The sequence below is a fragment of the Corella eumyota genome, chromosome 1 (assembly GCF_963082875.1).
Source record: "Corella eumyota chromosome 1, kaCorEumy4.1, whole genome shotgun sequence".
Lineage (NCBI taxonomy): Eukaryota > Metazoa > Chordata > Ascidiacea > Phlebobranchia > Corellidae > Corella > Corella eumyota.
In genome coordinates, this window is record NC_137490.1 from 21,897,646 (window position 1) to 21,925,624 (window position 27,979).

General features: G+C 26.6%; 2 protein-coding genes across 2 annotated transcripts; both read left to right on the forward strand.

Moving 5' to 3' along the window:
* On the forward strand, nucleotides 1-27,946 carry LOC145764179 (ubiquitin carboxyl-terminal hydrolase 32-like). The gene is made up of 32 exons (XM_082575780.1): nucleotides 1-208; nucleotides 598-725; nucleotides 1,342-1,447; nucleotides 1,582-1,700; nucleotides 2,219-2,381; nucleotides 2,470-2,601; nucleotides 4,188-4,295; nucleotides 4,713-4,906; nucleotides 5,302-5,471; nucleotides 6,570-6,660; nucleotides 7,284-7,401; nucleotides 7,979-8,106; nucleotides 8,850-8,953; nucleotides 9,095-9,200; nucleotides 9,670-9,784; nucleotides 10,307-10,446; nucleotides 10,752-10,833; nucleotides 11,170-11,265; nucleotides 11,448-11,600; nucleotides 12,502-12,593; nucleotides 13,053-13,226; nucleotides 19,775-19,949; nucleotides 20,555-20,706; nucleotides 21,187-21,611; nucleotides 22,080-22,161; nucleotides 22,778-22,965; nucleotides 23,671-23,881; nucleotides 24,203-24,394; nucleotides 25,023-25,137; nucleotides 25,667-26,001; nucleotides 26,549-26,647; nucleotides 26,941-27,946. Exons 1-32 carry the CDS (start codon nucleotides 151-153, stop codon nucleotides 27,109-27,111), a joined length of 4,722 nt encoding a protein of 1,573 aa, XP_082431906.1. The 5' UTR covers nucleotides 1-150; the 3' UTR covers nucleotides 27,112-27,946.
* Nucleotides 16,011-18,518, forward strand: LOC145764180 (uncharacterized). Its single transcript, XM_082575781.1, has one exon. The coding sequence runs from the start codon at nucleotides 16,018-16,020 to the stop codon at nucleotides 17,677-17,679; it is 1,662 nt and encodes a 553-aa protein (XP_082431907.1). The 5' UTR covers nucleotides 16,011-16,017; the 3' UTR covers nucleotides 17,680-18,518.
* Nucleotides 27,947-27,979: the final 33 nt, after the last annotated feature.

The following is a 27,979-nucleotide window of genomic DNA, read 5'->3' on the forward strand; positions in this document are numbered from 1 at the left end:
AATAAAGTAAAGTTAAACTAACCAAAACTTTTATAGTATAAACAAGTTAATTAAATTGTTTACAAAAGCACAGAATGTCTGAATGTTATAATTCATTAAAATTTTGAATTATTTACTCTTGTCCGCTTGTGGATAACAAACAATCTAAGCATGGGTGCAAAAGAATCAAGGTCTGCTATTTTGTCTTATGATGAAGCTGTTAAAAGAGGTAAGTAGTAAAACTTGCGTTATTTTAATGTTATCTAAAATTCATTTAAAAATAACATTTATAAAAAAACATGAACTTTTAAAATGATAAATTCCATTAGATCTATAAATTGACATAGAAAAGTTTAAGCTAACAAAAACATTAAGTTGGCCTTGTAGTCTTTATTTGGCTTTGCAAATTGTTGTATTTTTTATAAGTAAAATTTGGCATTTGGTAAAAAAATCATAAAACATAACCCAACCGAAAAAAAAATAGTTTTTTTGTATTTAGTTTCAGTATAGGCTAGTCAATTTCAATTTTTAGATTAAAAATCAATATATATATTGAAACAAAAAAATGAAAATTTGTTTTACATTTAAAATAAACTTTTTATGTGTTTTACTTTTAAGTAACAAGTACAGAGTTGAAAAGAATTCAAGAAGCTTACAAACGAGCTTGTGGGTTAGCTGGAATTATGAGAGAGTTTGTTTTTATTAAAGATATTCTTGGTTCAAGAGTTCCTACTAAACTGGCGCAGGTTGGCAAACGTTGCTTACAATTTTATTTATATTTATATTAAAACAGGTCATAGTTAGTTAGTAGTCTTTCTACAATTTATTTACATTTTTTTTTTTAAATTGTGTCTTGGGAATCAAACTTCAAACCTCCTGTTTTTGGATTTTGCAATTGCTAAATTAATAATTTTTTCTGTAAGTTGATAACAAAACATTGTCATGTTACAAAATATTATTTAAAATTTTATTTATATTAGCATCTGTAATTTTTATGTTTTTTTTATATACTTTTTTTAACACTATTTATTTTTTAATTTCTAAAAATGAAATATATAAATGAAATTTTTTTCATAATTTGTTTAAATATAAATTAAGATTTATATACTTTTTTTTTAAATGTGTTTATAATAAATTTTTAGTTATATAACAACATATTTTATAAATTTAAAATCCAAAATTGTCTTAAATTAAATATTTGCACAAGAGATAAAAGGGTTTGAAACAAGTAAAAAATAGTTTCAGAACATTGTTTGATTTTTCAAAATGTTGATTTAAAAATATTAAAATTCCAGTTTTAGCACGATTTAAAATGAAATATTTTATTGTTGAAAAAGTTTCAGTAATAATTATTTTGTTTAGAAATTATTTCAAGTTTTATCAACGAGTTCACGGGGAATGAACTTCCGAGATGTTCTCGTCACATTAGTTTTGCTCACTAGAGGGAAGAATGAAGAAAAATTTAAATGTAATATTTTTAAATAATAATTATTTTAAGTATTTATGGTTTTTTATTCTTTTATTTTAGTTATATTTAATGCATTTTGTTGTAAGAGTTGAAATGATAAATAATTTTAAATGAATTTTTTTTTGTTTTTTTAGTAATATTTGCGGTTTATTGCGATTCAAACGGTTGTGTTACAAGTCAAAGTATGTCAGAAATGGTATCGGAATGCGAGAAAACAGCTCTACCACATGAGGCACTCTCACTTTTTAAATATGTAAGTTCAGCTATGTTTAAAATTCTGGTCTAATAACATGTCATAGCGATTATAGCAAACTACAAACCGAAAGTTGTCGGGTTTAAGCTAAATCAATGGCACACTTCAGGTTTAAATCCCACCAATGGCATACTATTCGCCCATAAGCCTGGTGTTTCAGATAGCTCAAACATATCCCAACTGTAAACCTTTTTGTAATAAAATACAAATACCTACCATTTTATGTGATATTAATAAAAAATATAAACAGATTTAAAAGTAAGTATAATAGTATGGTATACCTGTGATATCATTGAATTATGGATCCAAAGATTTCAGTAAAAGTTGCACTAATCCTGCACTATTATCCTTAAACCCATTTGTTAATTAAATATAATAAAAAGTGTTTATCAAAAGTGATATTTAAGTTGAAATTTATATTTTCAGTAAAAAAATAATAAATAATTCTATTTAGAAACAGTCAATTTTTAAAATAAATTCTGGTGTTTAGTTTAATATTTTTAATTTATTTTGCGAAGAACGACAACATAAACTACGACAGATTTATTTCCTGGGTCCGACAATACCCGAACATAACTTCTGTCACTAGGTGGCTTGTAAGTGAAAGTGGGGTCACGGTTAGTTTAACAGAGGATAAAGAAATGCCGAATTTTTATCAAACTCTAGCAGGAGTTACTCACCGTAAGCTCTTGGTTTTTGTTATTAAGCTTTATTAATTTAAAGTTTTTAATTAGAGATTAATTATTTGTAACTTTTTATTATATTTTAGTGGAAGAATCGGATATAACAGAGTTGGAGAAACGATATTGGCAACTGAAATCTCAATCTAAGACCGGTCGTTTTGATCTTGACACATTCCAATCTTTAGTTTGCCCTCCACTACCTCAGTGCATTATACAAGGTATATATTTGTTTTTGTTATTGTTATTGTTAGCCTGTTTGTAGTTTAATAGGTTACACTCTATTCTCAAGTAAGAGTTTTATTATAACTGTTTTGATTTTTGTATATTGACAGTAATTTTGGTGATATTTATTTTTTGTTTTGATTTTTGTAAATATTTTAATTTGTTCAAGAAATTTCATATATTAATTATCTTGGTAAATTTTAAATTATATATATTTATTATTTTTAAAACAGTAACGTTAAAATTTGGTAAATATAACTTTGTAGCCTAAACTCAAGTAATTATTATTTTAGTTTCTGTTGTTTTTAATTTAATCAGCTTTAGCTTAAAATTTGGATATAAATTGTTTATTTTTTATCATAAGACTTAAAGTGGTAACTCATATCTTAGTTTTGGTTTTTCAGTTGCATTATTTTAAGTTGCAATTTAAAATATGTTTTTCTTGCAGATAACAGTTTTAAAATTTTATAAATTATTGATTGTTTAACTTTGCAAACTAAATAAATTTATCTTGTTCTACATTGGTGTCTCAAAGTTACAAAATTAAAATGTAATCGAGTTAAATTTAGGGTGCCAATAATCAAACTTAAAATTTACAAAATGGTAAACTTATCACAAAATAGCATTTCTAAATTTTATTTAACAACATATGTTGAGATAATAAACTGATTTAATCTATAAAAGGTATTTTACTGTAATTCAAAAATACAATTTAAGGTTATCATTTGTAAAAACGGAGTTATTTTTTTTTTCTGAAAATAGTATTTGATTTTCATTTTAAATTATAGTTCAACTAGCTTAAAGTTATGCAGTTTTTAGGATTAATTATTAACTAATGTGGTCACTAATTCCTTATTTAAATCTGTTTTATCTTTGCTTTAGAATGTGGTATGTTAAATAAATATTTTGTATATCATTATATTGTAAACTTATAGTTGTTATAATTTTAATAAAAATCAAATAATATCGAATTTGTAATACACTGAAATTGCATTTTTATTCTATATTTTAATGTTTTTGTTGGTATTATTTTTAATTTTTATGTTTTTGTTGTGATATTATTTTTTAATTTATAATTTAGTTAAGTTTTAGAGTGGGTATTCACTAATGTTGTTTATTGTAATTGTTTTGCTTTCCTGTTAGTTCTTGAGTGGGATCTTGGTTCTTGTTTTGCTGTTTTATTAAACCTACTACTACATATATTACTATGATAACATGCATATGAAGAATAACAAATGCAATTATATTGGATTATGTTTTTTAAATGAAAGATTATATACACCAAATGGTTTAATTTGTTTAAATTATATTTTCTTGAATTTTTTAGCCTATAAATTAAAACTTGTTATAAGTAAATGCTGCATTTTAAAACTATAAAAAGCATGATATATTTGCCTTTTTTGTTCTTAATGCGTATGTATTAAGGTTTATTTTGCCAGAAATGTTCATTTTGTTAAATATCAACTTTTGAATGGAATTTTTTTTACTTAGTAAAAGTTGCTTTAATATTAGGCTTATAAATTTACCTTCTTACACTAAGCACAAACGAATGACAAAATCTAATCATTTTTACATTTTTCAGGATTGTTTAATGCATTTGATGAGAATAGAGACGGTCATATTGATTTTAAGGAAATATCCTGTGGTGTTTCAGCATGTTGTAGGGGTCCTACTACTGAGAGACAAAAATGTAAGTAACATTTTAATAGTATAACATAATAATAAGCAGTAATAATATACTGAATTTTTATTTTATTTTTTCGTTTTAACGAATTTGTGTTTACATATATAATATATTATAACCTAGTTTTATAACCATATTATAACCATTTTTTTATAAATAAATTCTTGCACAAGTTATAAATTATTGTAACCAGTCGATAGCATGCCCTATCGTCAGAATTTCTCTTGTTAAAATATGGTCGCAACTCTTAACTAATATTTGCGTACTAATACACTTGTGCGCCACAAACAGCAGTTTTGTTTATTTTGTAGGCTTATAAATTGGACATACATGTATGTATTATAATGTCCACTTAGCTGCATATAATATTTAAATATAAGAAAAAATAATAATTATAAAAATGTTGTTTTAATTTTTTTTCAGTCTGTTTTAAAATTTTCGACAAAGATCAAGACGGAAAATTAAACAAAGATGAACTTCACCACATGGTGTCCTCATTGTTACAAGTTGAAAGGTCAAATCTTATTGTTAACAAGGTTGCCAATGGCAACGACAACGAAAAGAGGATAAAGTTAATCGTCCAGAATATTTTGAAAACAAAAATTAAAGTAAATAAGGTAAGTTTAGTTTATTGTTTTTTTAACATTAAATAATTTTTTTTTCCGTTTTAATGGTTGTTTTTTTACCATTTATTAATTGGTTATTTTTAATGGTATATTGGTATAAATTTTTGTTTAAAATGACGTAAAAAAATTGGAAACTTGTTTTGGTTGCAAAAAATTCTTTATTTTTTTTTTTAAACTTTTAATTTGATTTTTATAAATCAATATTTGTGCGAATCAAATCCAGAAACTTTAACTTCAAATTTTCAAGTTAAAACAAATGCATTAAAATCAGACATAAGACCTCTAGTTTTATATACAAATATTAAGACTTGTGTTAGTGGAATTCAATGCTATATACAACTTAAAAGAATATTCTACATAAGTCGCTTAATTTGTTTTATACTAAGGACATTGCCACCCAAGAACTGACCCTCGAAGAATACCAAATATGGAGTTTAGAGGATCCCCTACCTTCATCATTACTTCAAATTATTGTTGAAGTTTGTCATATTATTTTGGGTTTAAGGCCCAGTACACCGATAGCTGAAGGGAATATTATAAGGGGATGGTTAAACAGGTAAATAATTTGGTCATTTTGAATGTTTTAATAGATCTTTCTATAGTTAATGTCATATCAAAATGCTAGATTATAACCTATATTTGATGGAGCTTAGTGGATAATATGAATATATGTATGTCTAAGTTATAGGCCTACAAAATAAATAAAACTGCTGTTTGTGGTGCATAGGTCAATCATTGCAGGCAAATATTAGTTGAGAGTTGTGACTATATTACAACAATTAAAATACAGATCGTAGAGCGGGCTTTTAACTAATATACTATAAAAAATTGATAGTTATTTATAAATTTTTTTAATATAAAATATAATATTTTTACCTAGTTGATAACAATAATAGTTTCAGTATGTTATTAAGTTACTTTTTATTTGTTATATTCAAAATAACTTTTATTTTATACAACTTTAACTTTTAACTTTTAATTTATACAATTTTTAGTTTTTCTTAATATTGATTTATTTTAGTTTTTCTTAATATTGATTCCAAAAACACTTTCAAAATGTTGAGATAATTAATCCACTTTTACTTTTTCTTTTGTGATGAATTTGTTAAAATTATATTAGTCAATGTCTAAAAATAGAATAAATCATGTTTTTACTCATAACCTATTGCTTACACTATCTCAATTCTTTTAGCAAAATAATATTTTAAATTAATTTAAAATGACAGAACTAAAATTAGGTGTTTTTTATTTATTAAATTTAAAAATAAATTATTAATTTTTATTGATAAAGGATTAAAACAAATTTAATTTAAAGAATGCCTTCGTTAGTATTTAAAAATTTTAAAATATATTTTTTTATCGTTGCATATCAGCATTGATATTTTTTTTATCTAGTTTTACAAACCTTTAATTTTATTTAAACAAGAAATAAACTTTAAATATATTGCATTCATAAACTAGTTGATAGCCTTGCCCTTCAGCCAAAATTTTAATTGTCATAATACGGTTGCAACTCTAACTAATATTTGCGTACAAGAATTTACCTGCACACCACAAATGGCAGTTTTATTTATCTTGTAGACCTATAAATTGGACATATATATATTATCTTTTATGAAAGATTTTCACAATTTATTTAAATTAATTTTTTTAGAGCGAATCGTCATGATTATAAATCGGGGGAAACATGGTTTGTAATTTCACTAAAGTGGTGGAAACACTGGAAACAATATACTGAAAGTGACGTAAGTTCAAAAATGGGTTTCCAACTTATAATTAAAAAAAATGTTTCCAAATATTTCTGTTCAAATGTATTTAAATAGAAATTATATTTAAAATTTCGAATGCTGTAAATTTTTTACTTTAAATATATTACAAACTATTATTATGGAGTTTGTCCTAAAATGTCATTTAAAAGCACTACAGTAAATTATTAACTGGAAATATTTATTTGTTTTCACAGCTATTTACTTGCCCCTAAGGGTTTTATTGTTTACAAATCTATTGTTTAACTTTTAAATTTGTTTAACCTTTGGTATTAACTATTTTACTATAAACATACCTTATAAGTTGAACACTATATTCTTAAAATTAAATTAGAATTAGTACAATTAGGTTTTGGGGTTTAATTTTTATAGTTTTTTGTAAAAATGGCATTATTATTATTATTAGCAATATTGCCTTGGTATGTAATACTTGTTTATTTTATTTTTTAAAAAGGATTTAATTTTTTAATAAATTTTTTTTTTAAATTTTGTAATATTTAATAAATATTTTCTACTTCTATATTTTAGACTATTTTAATTTAATATTTAAAACTTAATTTTTTTTAAAAATTTTTTTAATTGCCTTTTATCTTCTTTTTAAGGTTTTATCTCCTTCTAATATCTATCTCGAAACAAACGGAACAAATTATGTAAAATCTTCATCTTTTGATAAAATAAATTTAGCTCATGAAGCTACAGAAGATTCCATTCATTTTACTCGTGAGTTTCAAAAAAATTGTTTTTGTTATTTTGTCTTATTTTTAAGGGGCATTTGCTGATTAATACTAAAGGTTAGACTAAAATAAGTATTATTAGCACTTTGTCTTATTAGCATTGATGAGTTTTAAAAAATTGTTTTTTTTTTATTTTAACGAACTTAACATTTTTACCATTTTAAGGGGCATTTGCGGATTAATATTTAAGGTAAACTTGCCCGTTAATTTATAAGACTAGACTGAAATAAGTATCATCATCACTTTGCCCTAAAATTATTTTATTTAGAAGCAAAATTATTTTAACTACTTTATCGTTTGTAGATTGTAACTCCTTTATTATTTGTGGATTCTGTATAAACTTAAAGTTTAGATTAGACTTAGTTTAATTTAATTAATTAAAAAATTGTCTTTAAAATTTTAATTAATTCTTTTTTGCCTTTTACCTGTTACATGTTTTTTACACTTTATTGTAGATTCTGTATTAACTTGAAGTTTACATTAAACTTAGTTAAAGCACTATGGCATTTGTCTTTAAAATTTAAATGAATAATTCCTTTTGTGATACATAATTTGTTTTACAGAAACAACAGAGCGTAAGCTAAAATTTCCCGGTCATGTTCAGCGAACCACGACTAATGCACTTTCCAATCATCCTCTTGCACCAGGCCCTATCAATAATGGAGATATTTTGGTTGAAGAAACAAGCAAGGTATTCAAACTTTGTGTTATAAAAGTTATAACATTAAGTGATACTAAACACAGAAATAAAAAACAAAAAAACAAGAGAAAATTTTTTTTGGTAAAATAAGAGAAAAATGATAACTTTTTTTCTTTTTTTTGTATATATCTTTATCCTCGATGTGGGAAAGTCGAATGCGCGACTAAAACATAGAGTAACATCAGTTACTCTGACCCAGTTTTGAGTTGCCTGTGGCAGTTTGAGATATTATAGATTATAATTACCTGATAATTAAGCTGCTGATTAAGTGCTGGCTTAGCAGGAGTTCGTACCGTTTATAACGCCTTACTCAAGGCCGCTACAGCATGAGAGCAGTGGGGATTGAACCCACGACCTCATGTGTGGTGTAGCAAGTGTTCTTACCACTACACCACGCTGCCGGTCTAAAATAATCAAAAAATTTGGATTTAAATGTAAATTTTTTCTGGTTTTGTAATTTTTCTCTATTATACCCTAGTTTTAATGTTATTTTATTTTTGTTAATATGAGACTAGGTAAGGGTTAAAAATCACGACTTATACAATAATTAACCTATTTCTTTTAGTTTTAAACTTTATTAACACAAGTAAGAATAAGGTCTATAAAATTATTATATTAAATTTTTTTTTGTTATGTTAATTTTTTGATGATTTTTTTTGTAAACAAATGTGATTTTAGCATTTTTGAATTTTTTATAAATATTTTAAATTAAATTAAAAGTTTATCCTCAACAGGTTGGGACTCTAACTGATGAAGGGGGACGAATAAAAGAAAATTTAGTGAAGGGAATTGATTACGAAGTTTTACCTGAGCCAGTTTGGAAGGCCTTACAACATTGGTTTGTTTTCAATTTTTTAAGTTTTAATTTAATTTATTAAAAAAATTGTTTTTTTTAATTTTTGGTTTTTCGTAATTTAAAAAAAAAATTTTTTTTATTATTTCTTTCTTTTGTCAAAAACTTGAATATAATTATTTTCAGGTATGGTGGTTCCCAAAGCTTACCCCGCATTGTCCCAGCCCCAGTTGTGGGTGAAACCCCATGGTTGGAACTACATAGAGTTTGTGTTGTTATACTAAGACATCAGGTAATCTTTATATTTTAGCTCAAATGTAAAGTTTAAAGTTTTCCAGTTTAGATTATAGGAAATTAAAATTTTTCTGTTTCAATTTGCTTTCACTAGTTTGGGTGTAAATACTTCTATTATACTGCTTATTTTAATATAGTTAAAACTAATATTTGGCTAAAATCATGTATTTTTTAAGTTTAAAGCCCTATATAAACTTTGCCTATAACACTATTTAGAGTTAGGTATATATATTGTGAATTAGATATATATGCTCTGCCTATAATGCTATTTTGGTTTACTTACTTAATAGTTTATTTTTATCTCGTTTTGGCGGTTTGTTTTCTAGAAAATAATTGTTCATGGTTAATTGGTTTAAAAAGACAGTTGTTTATTGGTATACCTGTTTACTAGAGAGCACTCTTTTGTATTTAAAAGATTTTTCTTTAAATTAACGTGAAAATTTTTTAAATTACTTTTAACTTTTTAGTTGCCATCTTCTATGCAACAACTTAATCAGGTTGCCTTTCCTGGCACCTCAGTAGTAGCAGGAATGGGGAATTCCACTTTAGGAATGGTCAAGCAGACCCTGAACTTTGTCGGAGGTAAAATTAAATTTATTTTATTAAAATTTTATAAGTTGTAAATAAAAATTTAAATTTTTGTTAATGTGTGTTTATATGTTGGCAGTTGAAAAAAAATTATGTAAAATTTTTACAATAATATCAGGAATTAAAAATTTTGTTTGTTTATATTATATAAATTTAATATTTTTAGAACTGATAAAAAGTTAACTAATTATATATGTATTTTCTATTAAAAAACTGACAAACTGCTTATTTACCATCTTTAAACATAATTTTTTTTTAATGTTTATGTTGTGATAAAGGTTTAAAAAAACAATTCAAGATATATTTTTTTAAATCACAAATTAAAAAATTTTGTAGCTTTATCCAACCATTTCTTAACTAAATAGATTGGCTAAATGTTAACCAGCAGTCAACCTAATGATTTCTAAGCGGGAAACTACAATAACTAACATATCTGTAATAAAAATTGAACTTAATTTTTTTATTTTAAGTCAAAAATTTTATTTAATATCCTTCAAAATTTACACTTTCTTTTAGGTTCCAACACCCCTAAAAGACACCCCGCTCATAAAGCCACTTTTAGTAAACGTCACACTATCGGACAAATCAGTCTTTTTCTTTCAACTCGACTTCATATTCCACTTGAGAATATAAGGTTATGGCATCTCATTGATGAGGTATGTAATGTTACTAGTCAAAAGCCCACCCTATAGTCGGGGTTTTATTTGTTGTAATTTTGTTAAAACTCTTAACTCATATTTGCTCGCAATAATTTACCCACGCACCACAAATGGCAGTTTTAATAATTTTGCAGCCTTATTAAATTTACATTCATTTATAATATTTTTTGTTAGATTTAAATTGAGGTTTAAATATATATTTTTTATTTAATTTTTTTGTAATACAATGGGAAAAATGGTTTTAATTTTAATCTGAATAAGTTAAACTGTTAAATTTGTTAATTTTTTTGATTATTTTACAGAATAATGCTACTTTATTGGAGGATGATTCGGTGAAATTAGAAAATTTAAAAATTACGAACAACTCACAAATATTATTGGAAGGTACACTTTGTTTATATTCAAAATAATTTATATTTTTTTATCCTCAATGTGAAAAAGTCGAATTCATGACTTAAACATAAATTAACATCTGTTACCTCGACCCAGTCTTGAGTTTCTTTTGACATTTGGGTATATTATAGATTATAAGTACCCGATAATTTTTGCTTATTAAGTGTTGGCCCAGCAGAAGTTTATATCATACTCTCCTTACTTAAGGAAACTTGTACAATTAAAGCAATATTGAACTCTAAATCTTATTATGCAAACTCAATTGTTTTAACGTACTATGCCACAAATTGGTCATAACTCTAATTACATTGTTTTTAAATTGACCAGTAAGAAATGTGGACATGAGTTGGCCTGAAGAACTTTCCCAAATTGCAAGAAATCACAAACTTAAAATAAAACAAGGACAACTAATCTCAAAACAAGGTTAATAAATGTTTCATTAATTTTTACATATGTTTAACTTATTTGGTGATGGAATTATACTTTATGTTTATTATTGGTTGAATTTTCCATATAAATTCTTGTAAAAAAAATAATTTTTTTGTAAAAAAGGTTACGTTTGTATACTCACTTTTTCAGCGTTTCCAAAATATTTTACATTACAGTGTCCACAGTTGGGGGGGCAACTGGTCTCAGTAATTTGGGAAACACTTGTTTCATGAACTCAGGAGTTCAATGTATAAGTAATACTTATCCACTCACCAAATACTTTATCGAAAACAAACATCTTTATGAACTAAACAAAACTAATCCAATAGGTTTGTATATTATCTTACTGTTAACAATTTGTTAGTTAAAATTTATAGATCTTTTGTAAAAAACCTAGGGTAAATAACTACAATATTGTAGCAAAATATGTTTCTTGAAAAACACCTTAACTTTTCTCTAAGCTTGTGACCGGCAGCATGGTGTAGTGGTAAAAACACTTGCTACACCACCATGGGGTCGTGGGTTCAATTCTCATTGATCTCATGCTGTAGCGCCCTTTAAGTAAGGCGCTATAAACGGTATGAACTCCTGCTGAGCCAGCACTTAATCAGCAGCATAATTATCGGGCAATGATAATCAATAATATCCCTAACTGCCACAGGCATCTCGAGACTGGGTCTGGGTAACTGATGTTACTCTATGTCTAGGTCTCGCATTTGACCTTTCCACATCAAGAATAAAGATATATACAAAACAAATAAAATAAAATGGTTGAGTTAGGGTTTAGGCCTAATTCTCTAAATAATATCGGTGTTTTAATGACATGGGTTTCAACTAGAGATCCAATTATACTACTTAGGGAAGCTAAATAAAGGCAACTTAGAGTATGGAGAATAAGAATATATAGTTAGGTGTGGTTTTAATTAAAAAAAATTGTTCAACTTAAAACTTGGTCAGAGTGAATAAAATGTGTTGTTAGACTGTAAAGTTAGTTTCCTGTCTATTCCTGTCTATTACACTTTCCTAAAAGTTGTACAATTTAAGACTTAGTCAGAAAAAATAAAATTTATTATTAGGCTGTGAATCATGTACTTCAACTAAAATCACATCTATTAATAAAAGTAAATTTTTGTCTTTGCTATCACTCCAATTTTTTATTTTTAAATCATCTTTAAAAAGCCTTAATACTACCTCTTAAGGCTTATCTTAAGTATATTCTTAATGTTGAAGGTATGAAAGGTCACATAGCAAAGAGATATAGTGATTTGGCTCAAGAATTATGGAGTGGAACGAATAAAACTGTAGCACCTCTAAAACTAAGGGTAAGCTTATTTAAAATTATTCAATTTTTGAAGGGAGATTTTAGAATGTGGGATTAATATATAATTAATTTAAGTATTTTTTTATGCAATTGCAATTAAGGAATGATTTTTTATAGAATTAAATTCTTTATCATCTTAAGGATGGGCGATAGGTTTTTACATTTTTTTGGGAATGTGTTTAAACTAACTCAAAATTGCGGGTTCATTAAAAAATAAATTTTAAAGTAAATTAAAGTAATGCCTTTCAAATTTGTTTTGAAGTAAAGGGTTTTTGGAAGGGTGTGCTGTTGTGACATGTTTAAGCTATTTTGTTAACACCTGAATCAAGGGCGAATAGTTTTGTCAGTGGTGGACTCAAACCCAAAATTTTCGGCTTGTAATTTAATGTTATGACTGACAATACCTGCTTTTTATTTTAAATTATTTTTGAAACTAAAAATAATATATTAATTCCTCTAGTGGACAATCAGTAAATACGCATCACGGTTCAATGGTTTTGCTCAACATGACTCCCAGGAACTTCTTGCGTTTCTATTGGACGGTTTGCACGAGGATTTAAACCGAGTTCAGGAGAAGCCGTACGAGGAGCTAAAGGACAGCGATGGAAGACCCGACGAAGAAGTTGCACAAGAGGTGGGTGTTTGGGGGGAAATGAGGTTTATAGGGGCATAAAATGTGGTATTATTGGAGCTAGAAGTAAGTAAAATGGGGTAAGGTGGGGGTTAGAAGGGTGTAAAGTTTTAAACATAATTTTAATTGTACTTATTCTACAAAATTTAAACTTGTGTTACTTTTAGTTTATAGTATTTGGGTAAAAGGGGGTAATTTGGTGGTTTAAAAATGGGATAAATGGGGTATTTTGTGAACTAAAAGTGGTTAAAATGAGGTATTATAATATTTAAAATGGGTAAAATTTGTAAAAACTGTTGGGGTTAAAAGAAGGGAAAGTTGATTGAAAATGGGTAAACTAAAAATGTGTCATGTGATTGTATAAAATGTAAAAAATGTTTTAAACTCGAGTTTGAAAATGGATAAACTACAAAATATGTGAAAGAAACAGTTTTTAAAATTAAGGAATTAAAAAAGGAGCTAAATTTGCTTTTAACATTACACAGTTATTTTTCTTTATTTACATCTTAAATGCTAAAACTTAAAATTTTTACCCATTGTTATGAGTTAAAATGGGCTTAATTTTTAACCTATTAGTAAGATTTCCTATTTCAAATTCAGAGAAATTGTTGCGAAAATGAAAGTAAAATTAAACCTGGTAATTAATGCCTTGTGGGCACGCCAGTATTAAACCTTAATTAAGTTATAAACACTGTAATTAATATCTTGTTTACAAAACTTGTACTTTGTTCATAGTGAAATAAGGCGTATTAGAGTTAGGCTAACCTAATAAGTAGTTTGTAGAACAATTTGAAATTTAAATATCACTGCTATTTATTCAGGTAAATGTTAACTAAAACAATATGAAATTATATGTAAGGGTGTTTCAGTTTATAATATTGTTACTTAACCAGGCTTTCTAAGTGAATGTAACATAGGTATTAATAGTTAACAAAGCTTGTGAATCTTTGATTGCTGCAGGACAGTTTTTTATTAAAAGTTTTAATTTTCTACAGTAATTGTTACATCTTTAAGATGTCTATAAAAGTTGAATAATAAATTTTTAATGAAAATGATAGTTTTTAAATAAATTAAATAAGTGTTTAACCTACTTCAATAAGTAACAATAAATAATAGACAATTTACTGTAATATTGATAATAAATTAAACTAATTTTTATGATTTAATTTAATTTCATAGTTATTACACTTTAATATTATATTATACAGAAATAAATGGTATATAAGCCTAACCCATGCCTTACCTAGAAATATCAGTTTATTCAGGATTACAAGTACGTTTTACCATTTAATTATACATGAAAATCATCACCTCTTGTTTAAATTATTATCTTAAAACCAAATTATTACGAGAAACGTGGATTTTATGCGTCTGAAATTGCCTTAAGACATTAACAAGTCATCTAAAGTCGTGAATTCTAGTCTTTCAAGAGGATTTTAAACTGTATATTGGAAGGCATAGCGTTATTAAACTTTAAGTAAAGTGAAGTTAAACATTTTTTTTATTTCGTTTTTTCGCGCATCGTTGAAAGTGAATAAAAAGACTTGCAAAAAATATAACTAAAATGCGACGCGAAAAAATTACGGAATTAATTTAATAATTTAAAACATGCTATAAAAAGTAATGTTTATAAAAGTTTTTAAGTATGTTATAGCATAATTAAAAAATAAAAAAAGGAATATTTTAGTGATTTAAAGTAGAAAAAATATTTTTTTCAAATAATTTTTTTTTCAAATAAGATCTAAGTAGTAAATAAAAAAATTGGTATAAATTTTTTTAAAAGATATTTACCGTTTTATTTTACCTAATTTTTTGGTAGATTGTTTTTGTGTCTTAAAGGTTTATTTTAGACATGGACATTTATTTAATTTTATGTGTCATTTTGTTTATATGATTCATGACCAAGTTTGTGATGTCATAAAATTAAAGTTAGTTTTTAAAGTTTCATAATATTCTAAATTCTCTCTTACCAATATTTTATGTTTTATATAGACTAAAAACTGGTTTTAGTAAATTCTTCGGCCCTTAGGGAATTTAAATATGTAATAGAATCGTTATGCTTATTAGTTTTAGATTTAAGTTAGATTTTATCATTTTATTTTTAGTACTTTGTTTTTGTGTTATTCGAACTATTACTTTAATTAAATTTTGAATTTTTTTGGGGATGTTTAATATTAGGATTTGTAATTTTTGTTTGTTTTAGTTTGCATATAATACACTTGCAAGTTTTATGATAATTTAATTACAATCTAAAATAAGAAAAGCAGAATTTTAACTTAATTACCTAAACCACAAATATTTTTTGGATAATGTTAAAGGCAAAAATTTTAAAATTTAACATTTGTTGGAAATCTAACTGAAACTTAAATTATACCGGGTTACATCATAAAGTAAAACATTAACACCCTCAGGCTTTTTGCAATCTGCAAATTGTTAGCCAAAATTTGTAAATATTAACATTTTACCATGAAGTTTTATTGAATAATAAAGCAATTTGTAAAGCGGAGAATTCAGTAAATTTTATACAGATTAGTAAAGAATTTTTAGTATTGTTTAATTTGTGTTTAAAGAAAGAATCAATTTATAGTTAATAATAACCTCAACTTTTTAGTGAAAAATAATGAAATGCAAATGAAAAATAATGAAAGAAAATATATATTTAAAAGTTTAAAACTTAAATATTTATTGACATATTAAGAAGTAGAAAAATTGGATTTTAATAAATTATTAAATAGCAGTTCATGTTTTTAACTTTCTTGTTATTTTTGTTTTAATGTTTTAGAAACGCACAAAAATGCATATGTCAAGAAAAAAGGGTTTTTTAAAAAATGTTTTATATGGAATTGCTTTTATTGTTTCTGTTTCAATATTTTTAATTTGGAACGAAGGAGTTTCACTGAAAAAGGAAAAAGTTTTTGAAAATGTTATTATTGAGGATAAATTAAAAAAGGATTTTAATTACGATAATTTAAAAAGTGATGTTATTAAAATCTTGAAAGATTATTTGCCTGAATTTAAAAAACAACAAAATGATTTAACTCAACTTCAATCGAAAAACATTAAAAAAGATATTGAAGTTTTAATAAACAAAGGAATTATAAACCCAAAAAATTTGAACAAAGTCGGCGAACAGCAAAAATGTTTATTAGAAACTGATGTCAATTCGAATAACAAGCACGTCAAGCCTTTATTTCAACTGAATCCAAACAAATTTATTCTTCCTATTCTACATAATGGACCGACTAATCAATTGAAAGGTCTAAGGGATGCTATCTTCTTGGCAATCAGACTTAATCGAACTTTAATTATTCCAATATTTAAGAAACACGTCACAGATATGTCCGGTGCTTTGAATAAAATTCCAGCTGGAATGAGAGTGAATTTTGACGTTTTAAATTCGTTTATTTCAACAGTTCCTCAAGCTAAGGTTAACGATAGTTGTCATGGTGAATCTGGGTTAGTGATTATTCCACGCAAAGAATACGACTTTTACAGAAGAGCTCATTTAAAACATTGTTATGTGAATGATGTTAAAGGAATAATAACTGATCCATCGAAAAGCAAAATGATGTTTTTTAAAGATGATATGAGCGAATTTTATCCAACTAAATTTAAAAATGGGTCATTGAAATCTCCACCTAAAAGGAATTTGTACAACTTATATAAAACACCTGATCGCTGCATTATTCATTTGTATTCTTATAACGGAGTAGCTGTCACTACATCTACTCATAGTAGAAAAGTAGCTAAAGATATAATGGACTCAAAACCAACAAATATCTCAAATTGGAATGTTATTCCCGATAATGTTTTGTATTCATTGGGTTCATGGTACAGTGGACCTCCTGCATTTATATTGGAAATTGTGCAAAGCTTTGTGGATAAGTTTTTAAATAAAGAAGACTATATTGCCCTGCATTGGAGGTATGATTATCAAGACTGGTTGCAACATTGTAAAAATGATCCCAGCAAGCACGGTTTTAGTTCCATCTGCTTTAAAATATCTAATATAAATTCAGAAGACGTAGCCCAAGCAGCGATGAATAAAATTCGAATTTTTAAGAATAAAACTTCAATTGAAATCAGTAAGATTTATTTTGCTGCACCATTAAAGCTAAAACAATTTGTTGGTGAAGTTAAACAAAATCTAAGTCAAGCTGAATTTAAAATAAACGGAAAATTAGTTAAAGTTCATGCTTACACCGCTGAAGATGTGAAAATACATCTGAAATCTTATGAATCTTGCTCTTTCATTTTACCACATGTTGAAGATGTGATTGCTTTAATTGAGATGCAAATTTGCGTGAATTCAACTTTGTTTTTATATTCTCCTAACTCATCATGGTCAAAAAATGTTTTTTACGAACGTAGTTTAAAACAGTATACTCACTTTGACGCCAGCCTTCTAGAGATGTCATGGGCTGTACACACAGCTAAAAAGAATCTAAATAAATGAAAATTTTAAATTATTTTTTGCTTTTATAGTAAAATAATTTAAATTAGGATTGTCCAATCTTGTTTTTTTTGTTATAAAATATGCTGCTTATTATTTAAAAAAAAATGCTGTTTATTTTCTGATAGTATTGGTAAAAATACCAATACTTACATCTATTCAACTTTAAATATTCTTAAAATTATGTTTTGTAACTTGGTTTATTATTACAAGTAATTTCTTTTGTATAACTATACTAGCTTCACATTATTTACATAGTAAATCAACTTTAATTTTACTTCATCTTGTGTTTGCTTAAAATATGTTTATTTTATTTATTCTTGCTTTAAGCATTTATTTATTGTGTTGTTTTATGTTTAATTTTAATTATTGAAAAACGGAAAATTTGTAAACAATCTATAAATATATATTAATTAGTTTATAAATATTAATTAACTAATTTCATATTTGCACATCTAACTAAACTAAACATATAATTTTTTTTTTATTAACATTAGTCGGTATGCCTAAAGGTAGGATTTTACCTGCCATAATATAGTACAACTCGCAACAGAGTTTTGTTCTTGATAATTTACCCAAGCACCACAAATGGCAGTTTTTTATTTTGCAGCCTTATAAATTAAACATATATTATATGTATATATATATATATCGCCCGCTAAGCTTTATTATATATTATAGCATATCAATAACATTGTAAAATAAAAACCATTTTTGTTTGTTGGAATAATGAATATGTTTAGTTAATATATGATTTTGTTGTAAAATTTTTGTCTTTTCCATTTAAACATGTTTTCAATTTTAATATAAAAACTAGATTTATTTGATAAATAAAATATGGTTCGAAATCGTTTGATTCTTTTTTATAAATATAATTTATTTAGTAGGTTTATTAAATAAATTATAAATTTAAATATTAACTTTTTTAAATTTAAACCTAATTTTAACAAACGAACACGCATTCATTGATATTGTAATATAAAAGTAAACTAAATTTAAAAGCAAAATACCGTTCTTAATTTTTGGTAATCAAACGAGTATTAAAATATAATAATAACAAAACAATTAAAAAAAAAATTTTACACATTTTCTACTTATACTTTAACATTTTACTTAAATTTTCAACCAATATTTTTTACTTTAATGGACAGCGAAAAGGACGATTTTTGACGGCGACCAGAACGCTATTAAATTATTCAAGCGTTAAACTCACACTGATTCGTTATTTTATAAAAAACTAAAATAATGATTAAATGATATTTAGCTAGAGTTAAATCTTCATTTTAAATAGCAACATACAAAATAATAATACCAACAACATATTAAAATTTCAGAAAATTTAATCTTTAAATTTTAATAATAAAATATATTAATTAGTAATTAGTGACATTTAAATGTCGTAAATAGGAGGTTTGCGATTCGTTGGGATAATAACAAACATACTAAAAATTTAGAACTTTTACTTTTAAAAAACAAAAGTTATCGTCTTTCAAAATTTGTCAAATAAGAATAAAAACAATAATAAATATAATGACAATAACAATATGTTTCGAAATCTAAGATTTCGAACCATAATAAACAATTTAAAATTGGCACAATTTGTGACTTGTGAAGAAATAAAACAGAAATAATAGGTTTAGTAATATTGGATAGATTTTACTAGTTTTATTTTTTTTATTATAATAGATATTTGTAAAAGATACATTATTATATACTGTAGTACATGCTAGACCAAAAACAAGTTTAAAGAAGTTCTTTGAAAATGCTCCCGGCTATAAAAACTAATATACATATTATTAAGCAAAGTTACAGAGAAAAATAAAATTCCATCGCATGAAAAAAACTTGAAAAACAAGTTTTAATATTTGTAGATTACCAAGCAATATGATTGCTTTGGATTTTATTAAGTTTTTATATTATGCAAATAATGTTTTTTTTTCCATTTTTTTATAATAAAAACTTGTATTATAAATACACTAACATTTCGAAAGTAAATTTTAGCGCAATTTAAAAATTTTTATTTCTATATCCTTGTTTTTTTTAAATTAAAAATAATTTATTAAAAAAAATTAATATCACCCAAACTTTTTATTCTCAGGCTTGGGAAAACCACCTAGCCAGAAACCAATCGATCATAGTTGACCTTTTTCATGGTCAAATAAGGTCAAAGGTCAGATGCTTAGAATGTGAGAGCATTAGTGTAACGTTTGACCCCTTCACATTTCTGTCACTACCCCTGCCTATGGATAATTCAATGTATTTGGATATTACTGGTTTGTAAAGTTGTTTTATGTGACATTTGCTTTTTAATTAAAATATTTAAAAGTTAGGTTGAATTAATAAATATCATTACAAAGTAAACTGCCTTAAGTATTATAATAAAAGTAAAAAAAGGAGTAGTATGGTGCGTTAAAACACTTTGCTACACTACATGAGGTGGTGGGTTTGATCCCTACTGCTTTCATGCTGTAGTGACCTTGAGTAAGGCGCTATAAACGGTACGAACTCCTGCTGAGCCAGCACTTAATCAGCAGCATAATTATCGGGCAATTATAATCTATATAATATCCTAAACTGCCACATGCAACTCGAGACTGGGATGAGGTAACTAATGTTACTCATGTTTATGTTTCGCGCATTCGACTTTCCCACATCGAGGATAAAGATATATACAAAATAAATCAAAACTGTCAAAGGCAACTCGACACTGGGTCGGGATAACTTATTTCACTCTATGTTTAAGCTGTAAAGTTGACCTTCCCACGTTAAGAATAATAATCTTCTTATTTGTAAATGTATTCCTTATTTGATAAATTTTATTTAGTGATTTTTTTGAATGTTTATACATTAAATTAAATATTGTTTTTTATATTTACAGTCGTTCGTTTAAACGGTGAAACTCCAACCAGGTTTGGGTTGAGGTTAAATATGGACGACACTTTTCTTGAAGTTCGAAGACATCTTGCAAAAAAGTGTTTACTCTCAATTGAAGCGATCTTATTGGTTGAAGTGTTTGGTGCAACAGTGAAGGTAACAAAATAGAAAATACTCTTAATTTATTTTCACAGAGTTTTTATAAATAGTGTATGTTAAAACAGAATATTTTGGTCAATAAACAGGATATAAAAATAAAACAGGGTTAATAAATTTATCAAATTAAAACTTGTTAAAAATATTCAATAAATCTTTAAACCAGTTTTGTTTTATTTATTTTCACTATATCCTTAATAAGTTACTCAAGCACCACAAATGGCAGTTTTTTAAGATTATAAATTATCCATACATATATCTATATTTTTTTTTTTTTTTTGTATACGTCTTTATCCTCGATGTGGGAAAGTCGAATGCGCGACTTAAACATAGAGTTACATCAGTTACTCCGACCCAGTCTCAAGTTGCCTGTGGCAGTTTGGGATATTATACTACACCACGCTGCCAGTTATATTGTCCAATAAGCTCTGTATTATAGATATTTAATTTTATAAAACTATAATTTTTCTCTTTTTTTAGAGTTTTTTGTCTGACAACACAAAACTAAGAGCTTCAACTTTAGGAAATTTATTCGCTTATGAAATTCCTCCTCCAAAACAAGCAGAGTTAGTAACCACAAACAACAATAAAACAAACGGCTCCGTTAAAAACTTTGATAACTCGCCCAAGCATAACGGGACAAGTTTTTCGGCGTTATCCTCGTTAGGTTCATCAGTGCATGAAACTAGCAAACGAAGCGTGACCAATCATGCAGCGATGAAAAAAGTGCCACTTGAAGACGCTGTTTACAACGAGAGTTTAATTGAAAAAGAACAGAGACAAATTCTGGCAGAATCTCATGATGTTCTGGCGGAATCATCTCCAAGTGGAAATTTTAATGAAAATGTTTTTTTATCCTCGAAACTATTTGCTAATCAAAATAACTCCGGCATTTCTGAACAAAGGTTGGTAAAAATAATTATTTACAGGTTCATTTTGTATATTTACAAAACTTTTTTTTTAGCTGAAAAATATCTATTTTTTTATTTTTTAATTTAATTGTTAGTTTTTTTTTGTATATATCTTTATCCTCGATGTGGGAAAATCGAATGCGCGACTTAAACATAGAGTAACAACTGTTACTCCGACCCAGTCTCAATTTCCTGTGGCAGTTAGGGATATTATAGATTATAATTGCCCGATAAATATACTGCTGATATGGTGCTGGCTCAGCAGGAGTTTATACCGTTTATAGCGCCTTACTCAAGGGCGCTACATCATTAGATCAGTGGGGATTGAACCCACGACTTCATGTGTGGTGTAGCAAGTGTTCTTACCACTACACCACGCTGTCGGTCAGCTAATAAACCGTTAATTAAGAATTTTGTTAAAATAAATTTTATGTTTTTATTTTAAACTAATTCTCACTTTAGGTTGAATGGTCAGGGTGATTACAACCTGGTTTCAGATTTAATAAATTATCCTGGTTATGTGGTGGCATTTCATAGGAAAAGTGTAAGTTTGTATTACTTAACAAATATATTAAAGTGTTATGTTACAGAATTTTGTAATTTTGTAAGTGATGTATATAGCATGCTAGTATGGTTGACACTGAATCACAGAATGGCTTTAGAACCTTTAAAAAATGTCTGTGGTACTTACAATTTAATTTTCAAAAATACTGGAAAATGATTAACATAAAAAACCAGGTTACCATATTTTTTGTGTGACATAGAAAGAACCAGGTAGCGCAGTGAATGTATACAAACTAGTACTTTTTACGTCATCACAAACAGGGCTTCCCTTTTCTTTTTTTTAATTAATTTTTTTTGTTGTATAACTTAAAAAGTAGGTGAAATTATTTAGTTTTTTTGTGTTCAGTGACACCAATTTTATTAATTGTTAAGTATAAAAATATTGTTAATATATGACCTTAAAGAAGTTTTACGATAATACTTTAATTTTAATTATGTGGTATTTTAAAATAGTATTTAATTAATCTAATAAAGGTTTTAAAATTCAAGAATCTTTGTGATATATAAATTTTATTAAAAAAGTGTCCTAAAAATCCTAATTTAAAATCTTACAAAGTTAACCTCAAATTTTAGAAAAACTCCAATTTTTTTTACAGATCCATCTTGACGTTTATTTTCTATCCTCCCAGAAACATCGACCCAGTTTGTTCGGGCTTCCCCTTGTGGTCCCATGCAGCCCCGGCTCCCCCAACAGGGAGTTGTATAGCTGGGTCTGGAAGCTGGTTTCTAGGTTTGTGAGCCCCGTACCAAATAATGAAACTGGAACCAATCATGCTCAAGACTGGTATGTTGATTTTTAGTTGTCTTACAATATAACAAATATATCTAATGTAGGTTGCTTAACGATTTTAATTTTTATGTCCTTGATAGACATACAAAATAAAAAAAAAATGTTGTTTCTGGTGCCTGAGTAAATTATCACAGGTAAATATTAGTTAAAAGTTGTGAGTTGCGATCATAATATGACACTTAAAATGCTGATCGTAGGGTTGGCCCGACTTGTTTAAAATAAAATTTAAATTATACCTACCTTTTGAAAAAAGAGTATTTAGTTGTGTATACATCTTTACATCCTGCATTTTAATTTTCATAATGTGGTTGCAACAAAGATTTGCCCATGGTAATTTTCTTGCCACAAACAAAAAATTTTTAAGGCCTGTGATATAAACATTCATAAAAAAATTTATTATGCTTCATTATCTAACTTTTAAAGGGCAGGTTAAAAAACGCACCAGAAACAATATCTCAGTTCTTTTTTTTTAATTTAAACACCAACCATTTCAAGTTAAAAATTCACTTTTTAAAAAACTTTTTTAAACATCTTGTGATCTCACTCTTTACCTACATCTTTAAAACTGATAAAATTTAAAATACAATGTTACAAAACAAACCTGCAATAATATGAAATTAAGTAAGTATAACCCTGAACCACACTGTTTAAGGCTTTAGCACTATTTTAAAACTTAAAACCTATAAAATTGATTTGTAGCGACGACAGTTTGCATATGAAATATCCATTTGAGCTTCATTGTGTCGATAAAACTGGTTTAAATTGTGGAAACAACTGCCCATGGTTCACTTTTTGTGATGGTTGTGTTATACCTTGTAATAATCAACCCTGGACCCAGACTTCAGGTTATATTTCAATTGATTGGGATGCTACTGCTCTGCATTTAAGATATCAACAATCTGTGGAAAGGGTAAATTTTGTTATTTTTATTGGATAAATTTTAGCATTCTTTGAATGAGAATCTTTAGAATTTTGATTTGGATATTTTGGTTGTTAAAAAAAATTTAGCTTTTTGACAATATATAAGCAATAAAAGTTACAATTTTTGTTTTTAAAATGTATCAATTTGAAAATTATATGATTAAAAATGTAAATTAGGTGCTTAAGTCCCTTTTAATCAAAGTTAAATTTTTTTCCAATTAATTATACTTTAATTTTTTTAAATATTTATAAATTTAAGGTATATGATATTTTGGAGAATAAATTAACCAACCTACTTTTACACCACCAGGAATTCACAGATGACATCAGCGTAGAAGAAGGCAACAAAGGTCAGAAGCAGAAGATTGATCTAAAACATTGTTTAAGAGCTTTCACAACAGAAGAAGATCTTGGTAAGAACGAACTTTATCTGTGTAAGAAATGTGGAAAACATCAACTTGCGAAGAAGAAGTTGGATATATGGAGACTACCTCCTATTCTGGTAGGTTAAAACAACTTAGATTTGTGTAAACTGTTTATTATATGTATTACTTAAGTAACCACCCTACAGACTGCATTTCGACCCATTCGTCAGCTACTATTACATTGCGATTGTGCCTTTTTTACTTTAAATGAACTGTTTATTATTTTTATCTTTTTATATTTATTTATCCTCAATGTGGAAAAAACAACTTCACAGCCTAAACAAAGAATAACATTTGTTACCCTAACCCAGTCTTAGGCTGACTTAAGCAGTGTGGGATGATATTTATTTTGAATGCATAGTTTGGACATATTTGCATATTTACATATAAAAGTCACTGAGCCTTTTCTATTATTACTATTTAATAGGTTCCTCTTCAGTATTTTTAATTTCGTAATATGGTTGCATGGAATAATTTACCTTCACTACAGCAGCTTTATTTTTTCAAAGGGCTTTAAATTAAACTTACACATATATCTTTTGCTAAGTTCCATTCAATAAAGATTTAACAATACTCCTAATTTTGTTAATTAAAAGTTGTGTTTAATTGCTTATCTAATTTAAATGTAAAATCGAGTTAAAATTCTCACAAATTTTTTCTCAGAAATAAAACTTTTTTTAATACCAAATTTTTAATTAATTTTAGATAATCCACTTGAAAAGATTTCGATATGTAAACGGTCGTTGGATCAAATCCCACAAAGTTGTTGATTTCCCTCAAGAACATTTTGATCCTTCCAACTTCATGACCAAACGAGAAGGTTCAGATTATTTTATTTACTAAGATTTTGATATTATATAAGTTGTACAACAATTTAAAACCAAATTTTAGCGTGGTAGATTTCTGTCTATATAAACCTTTACAATTAAAAGTTAAATTTTTGTTAAAAATATATTTAAATATATTTAAAATTATAATATTTTATGTTGATAGTTTATTAAAGTTTAGTTTGGATAACTTTGTTTTGCTATACTTTTTGCTATCATGTAAAAGGCTTAATAAGTAAAAACCACATATTTGAATTTTTTTTTGCTAAATTTATGTTGTTGGCCTTAACAATTGAAAGTAAAACTTTTTTTTTATAAATATAGGGTTTATTTTTTGAGATATATTTTAACTTAAAATCTCAAAAGTTGAATTTTTTAATATTGTTTTAATTTTTTGCCTAAAATAAAAAAAATTGCCTATTTTGGTTACAAGGTGTATAAATAAAAAATGATACTACCTTAATCACTTTTAATAAGGTAACACTTTTAATATAAATTTTATTTATTTTTTTTATTTTAAAGTTGAGGAAATTGAAACAACGCCAACTTTTCAAACAAGTGAAAATACTGCTGAGTCGCCATCACCCAAACTAACAAACGGAACTGATTTCACCAAAAGTGCAACGTCATCATTTCTCCATGGTGACAAGCACAAGAAAAACGTTCATATTTCATTTGCCGAAAAAGAGGATAAAAAAACGATTGACCCCCAGCAAGGTCATGACCCCCAGCAAGGTCATGCCCCCATAATAGGTGGTTCAAATAAAGGAGGGTCGAGTAGGGGGAGTACAGCGAGAAAAAGGCAACCCTCGTTTAAAGAAGATTCACCGCCATTATATAACTTATATGCTGTATCGGTAAGTTTAATTCTACAAAATATAAATTAGACAAGGTTTGGCATAATAGTTAAAGTGGTAGGCGTCATCAAATGATGACCTGGGTTCGATCCCAGTTGCTTTCACATAGAGTAAAGTTAGGGGGTTACAGTTAAGGCTTAAGTCAAGCACAATAAGTTACAGTGGAATTGATCATATCACTAGGTGATTTGTTTTTGTATATAATATTTTTAAATGTTTCTGTATATAATATTTATCCTCGATGTGGAAAGGTTGACTTCGTGACCTTTAACAGAGAGTAACAACAGTTACCTGAACGCAGTCTTGAATTGCTTGTGGCAGTTTTGAATATTATAGATTATTATTATAGGATAGTCGATAGCCTGCCCTGCGGTTAACATTTTAATTGTCGCAATATGGTTGCAACCTTTAGTTAATATTGCCTCGCAAATCTCACCTGTGCACCGCAAACGGAAGTTTTATTTAATTTGTAGGCCTGTAAGTTGGACAAACATATATATATCACCACTAAGCTACATCATATATAAATTTTAAATATCTTTTTTAGTGTCATTCTGGGATATTAGGAGGTGGCCATTATATTGCATATGCTAAGAACAAAGCTAATGGAAAATGGTATTGTTACAATGACAGCAGCTGTAAAGAGGTAAGCACTTTAACTATTTGTTAAAAGTAGTTACTATATTTTTATGAAACTGATTATAAAGAATTTAGTTTTTTTTTCATATTTATTTATCCTTGATGTGGAAGGGTCAACTTCACGACCTAAACATAGAGTAACATTTGTAACTCTGACCCAGCCTAAAGTTGCCTTTTACAGTTTGGGATGTTATTGATTTTAATTTTCCAAAATTTAAGCTGGGTTCATATCGTTTTTATAATCTTTAACAAAATTTTGGATTTTGACTAATTTGTTTTTTAAATTTGATTAATTTTTAGATTGCCCCAGAGACTATGAATGTTGACACTGCTTATACCTTATTCTACGAGTTAGAAGGTTTGAATTATGAGGACTTTATGCCAAACACTGAAGGTAAAACACCGGTAAATATCGAAAATATGGACGAAGATTATAACTCTGAAATTAAAAGATATTGTGTCATAATGTAACACTTTATGATGTCATAATGTAGCATTTTGTTGTGTTGTAATAATGCATAATGCATAATGCTGTGACATCATTGTAATACCATGTATTGCTAAATGTGTGGAAGTTTACTTAACAAATATGTGGTATTAGGTCATATGTGATTTTTGGATAAAATTTGATTAGCTAAATAAGGCTACAAATTTTTTTTTTCGCAACTTAAAACTGAGTAAAAATGCTAATTTAACAACTAAAATGAAATGCTCTATTAAACCACTGTGATTGGATAAATTATGTAGCAGACATTAAAGTTACTTTTACACTTAGATTTAAATATTTAGTAATAGGAATTGCCTAAACAAATCTTTTGTTTGTCTATATCAACAATTGTTAAAGTAAAACATTTTTTTTCCTGAATTTGTATGGCCAAGTGACCATAGGTTGATAGTAAACACTTTATAGCAAACACTTTTATTGGTAGTTATTTTTTAGTAGGATAAGTTTCATTGATATTTATATATGTAGTTGTTTGGTATTTTGACTGTATATTTATATGCAGTTTAAATGTAACGTTAAAATAACTTTTATTTAACTTATTTGTTTTGATTTAACAAACTGATTTTGGTAAAACTAATTGTAAAAAATTGGATTTTTTTGATTGCGATTTTTGTTATTAAAATCTATTTTTATTTTTGGTACTTTTTAAGTTTTGATCAAAAATGTAATATCTTCTTATTTATGCTCTTATATATTATTTATCTGTTTTGCAATTGTATTTTAAGTATCCATGTAGCCAAACAATTATTGTTTATTATATGTGTTTTGATTTATTCTTCATTAAAAACAAAATTATTTTAATTTCTGATATATGTATACCAAAAACTAAATCTC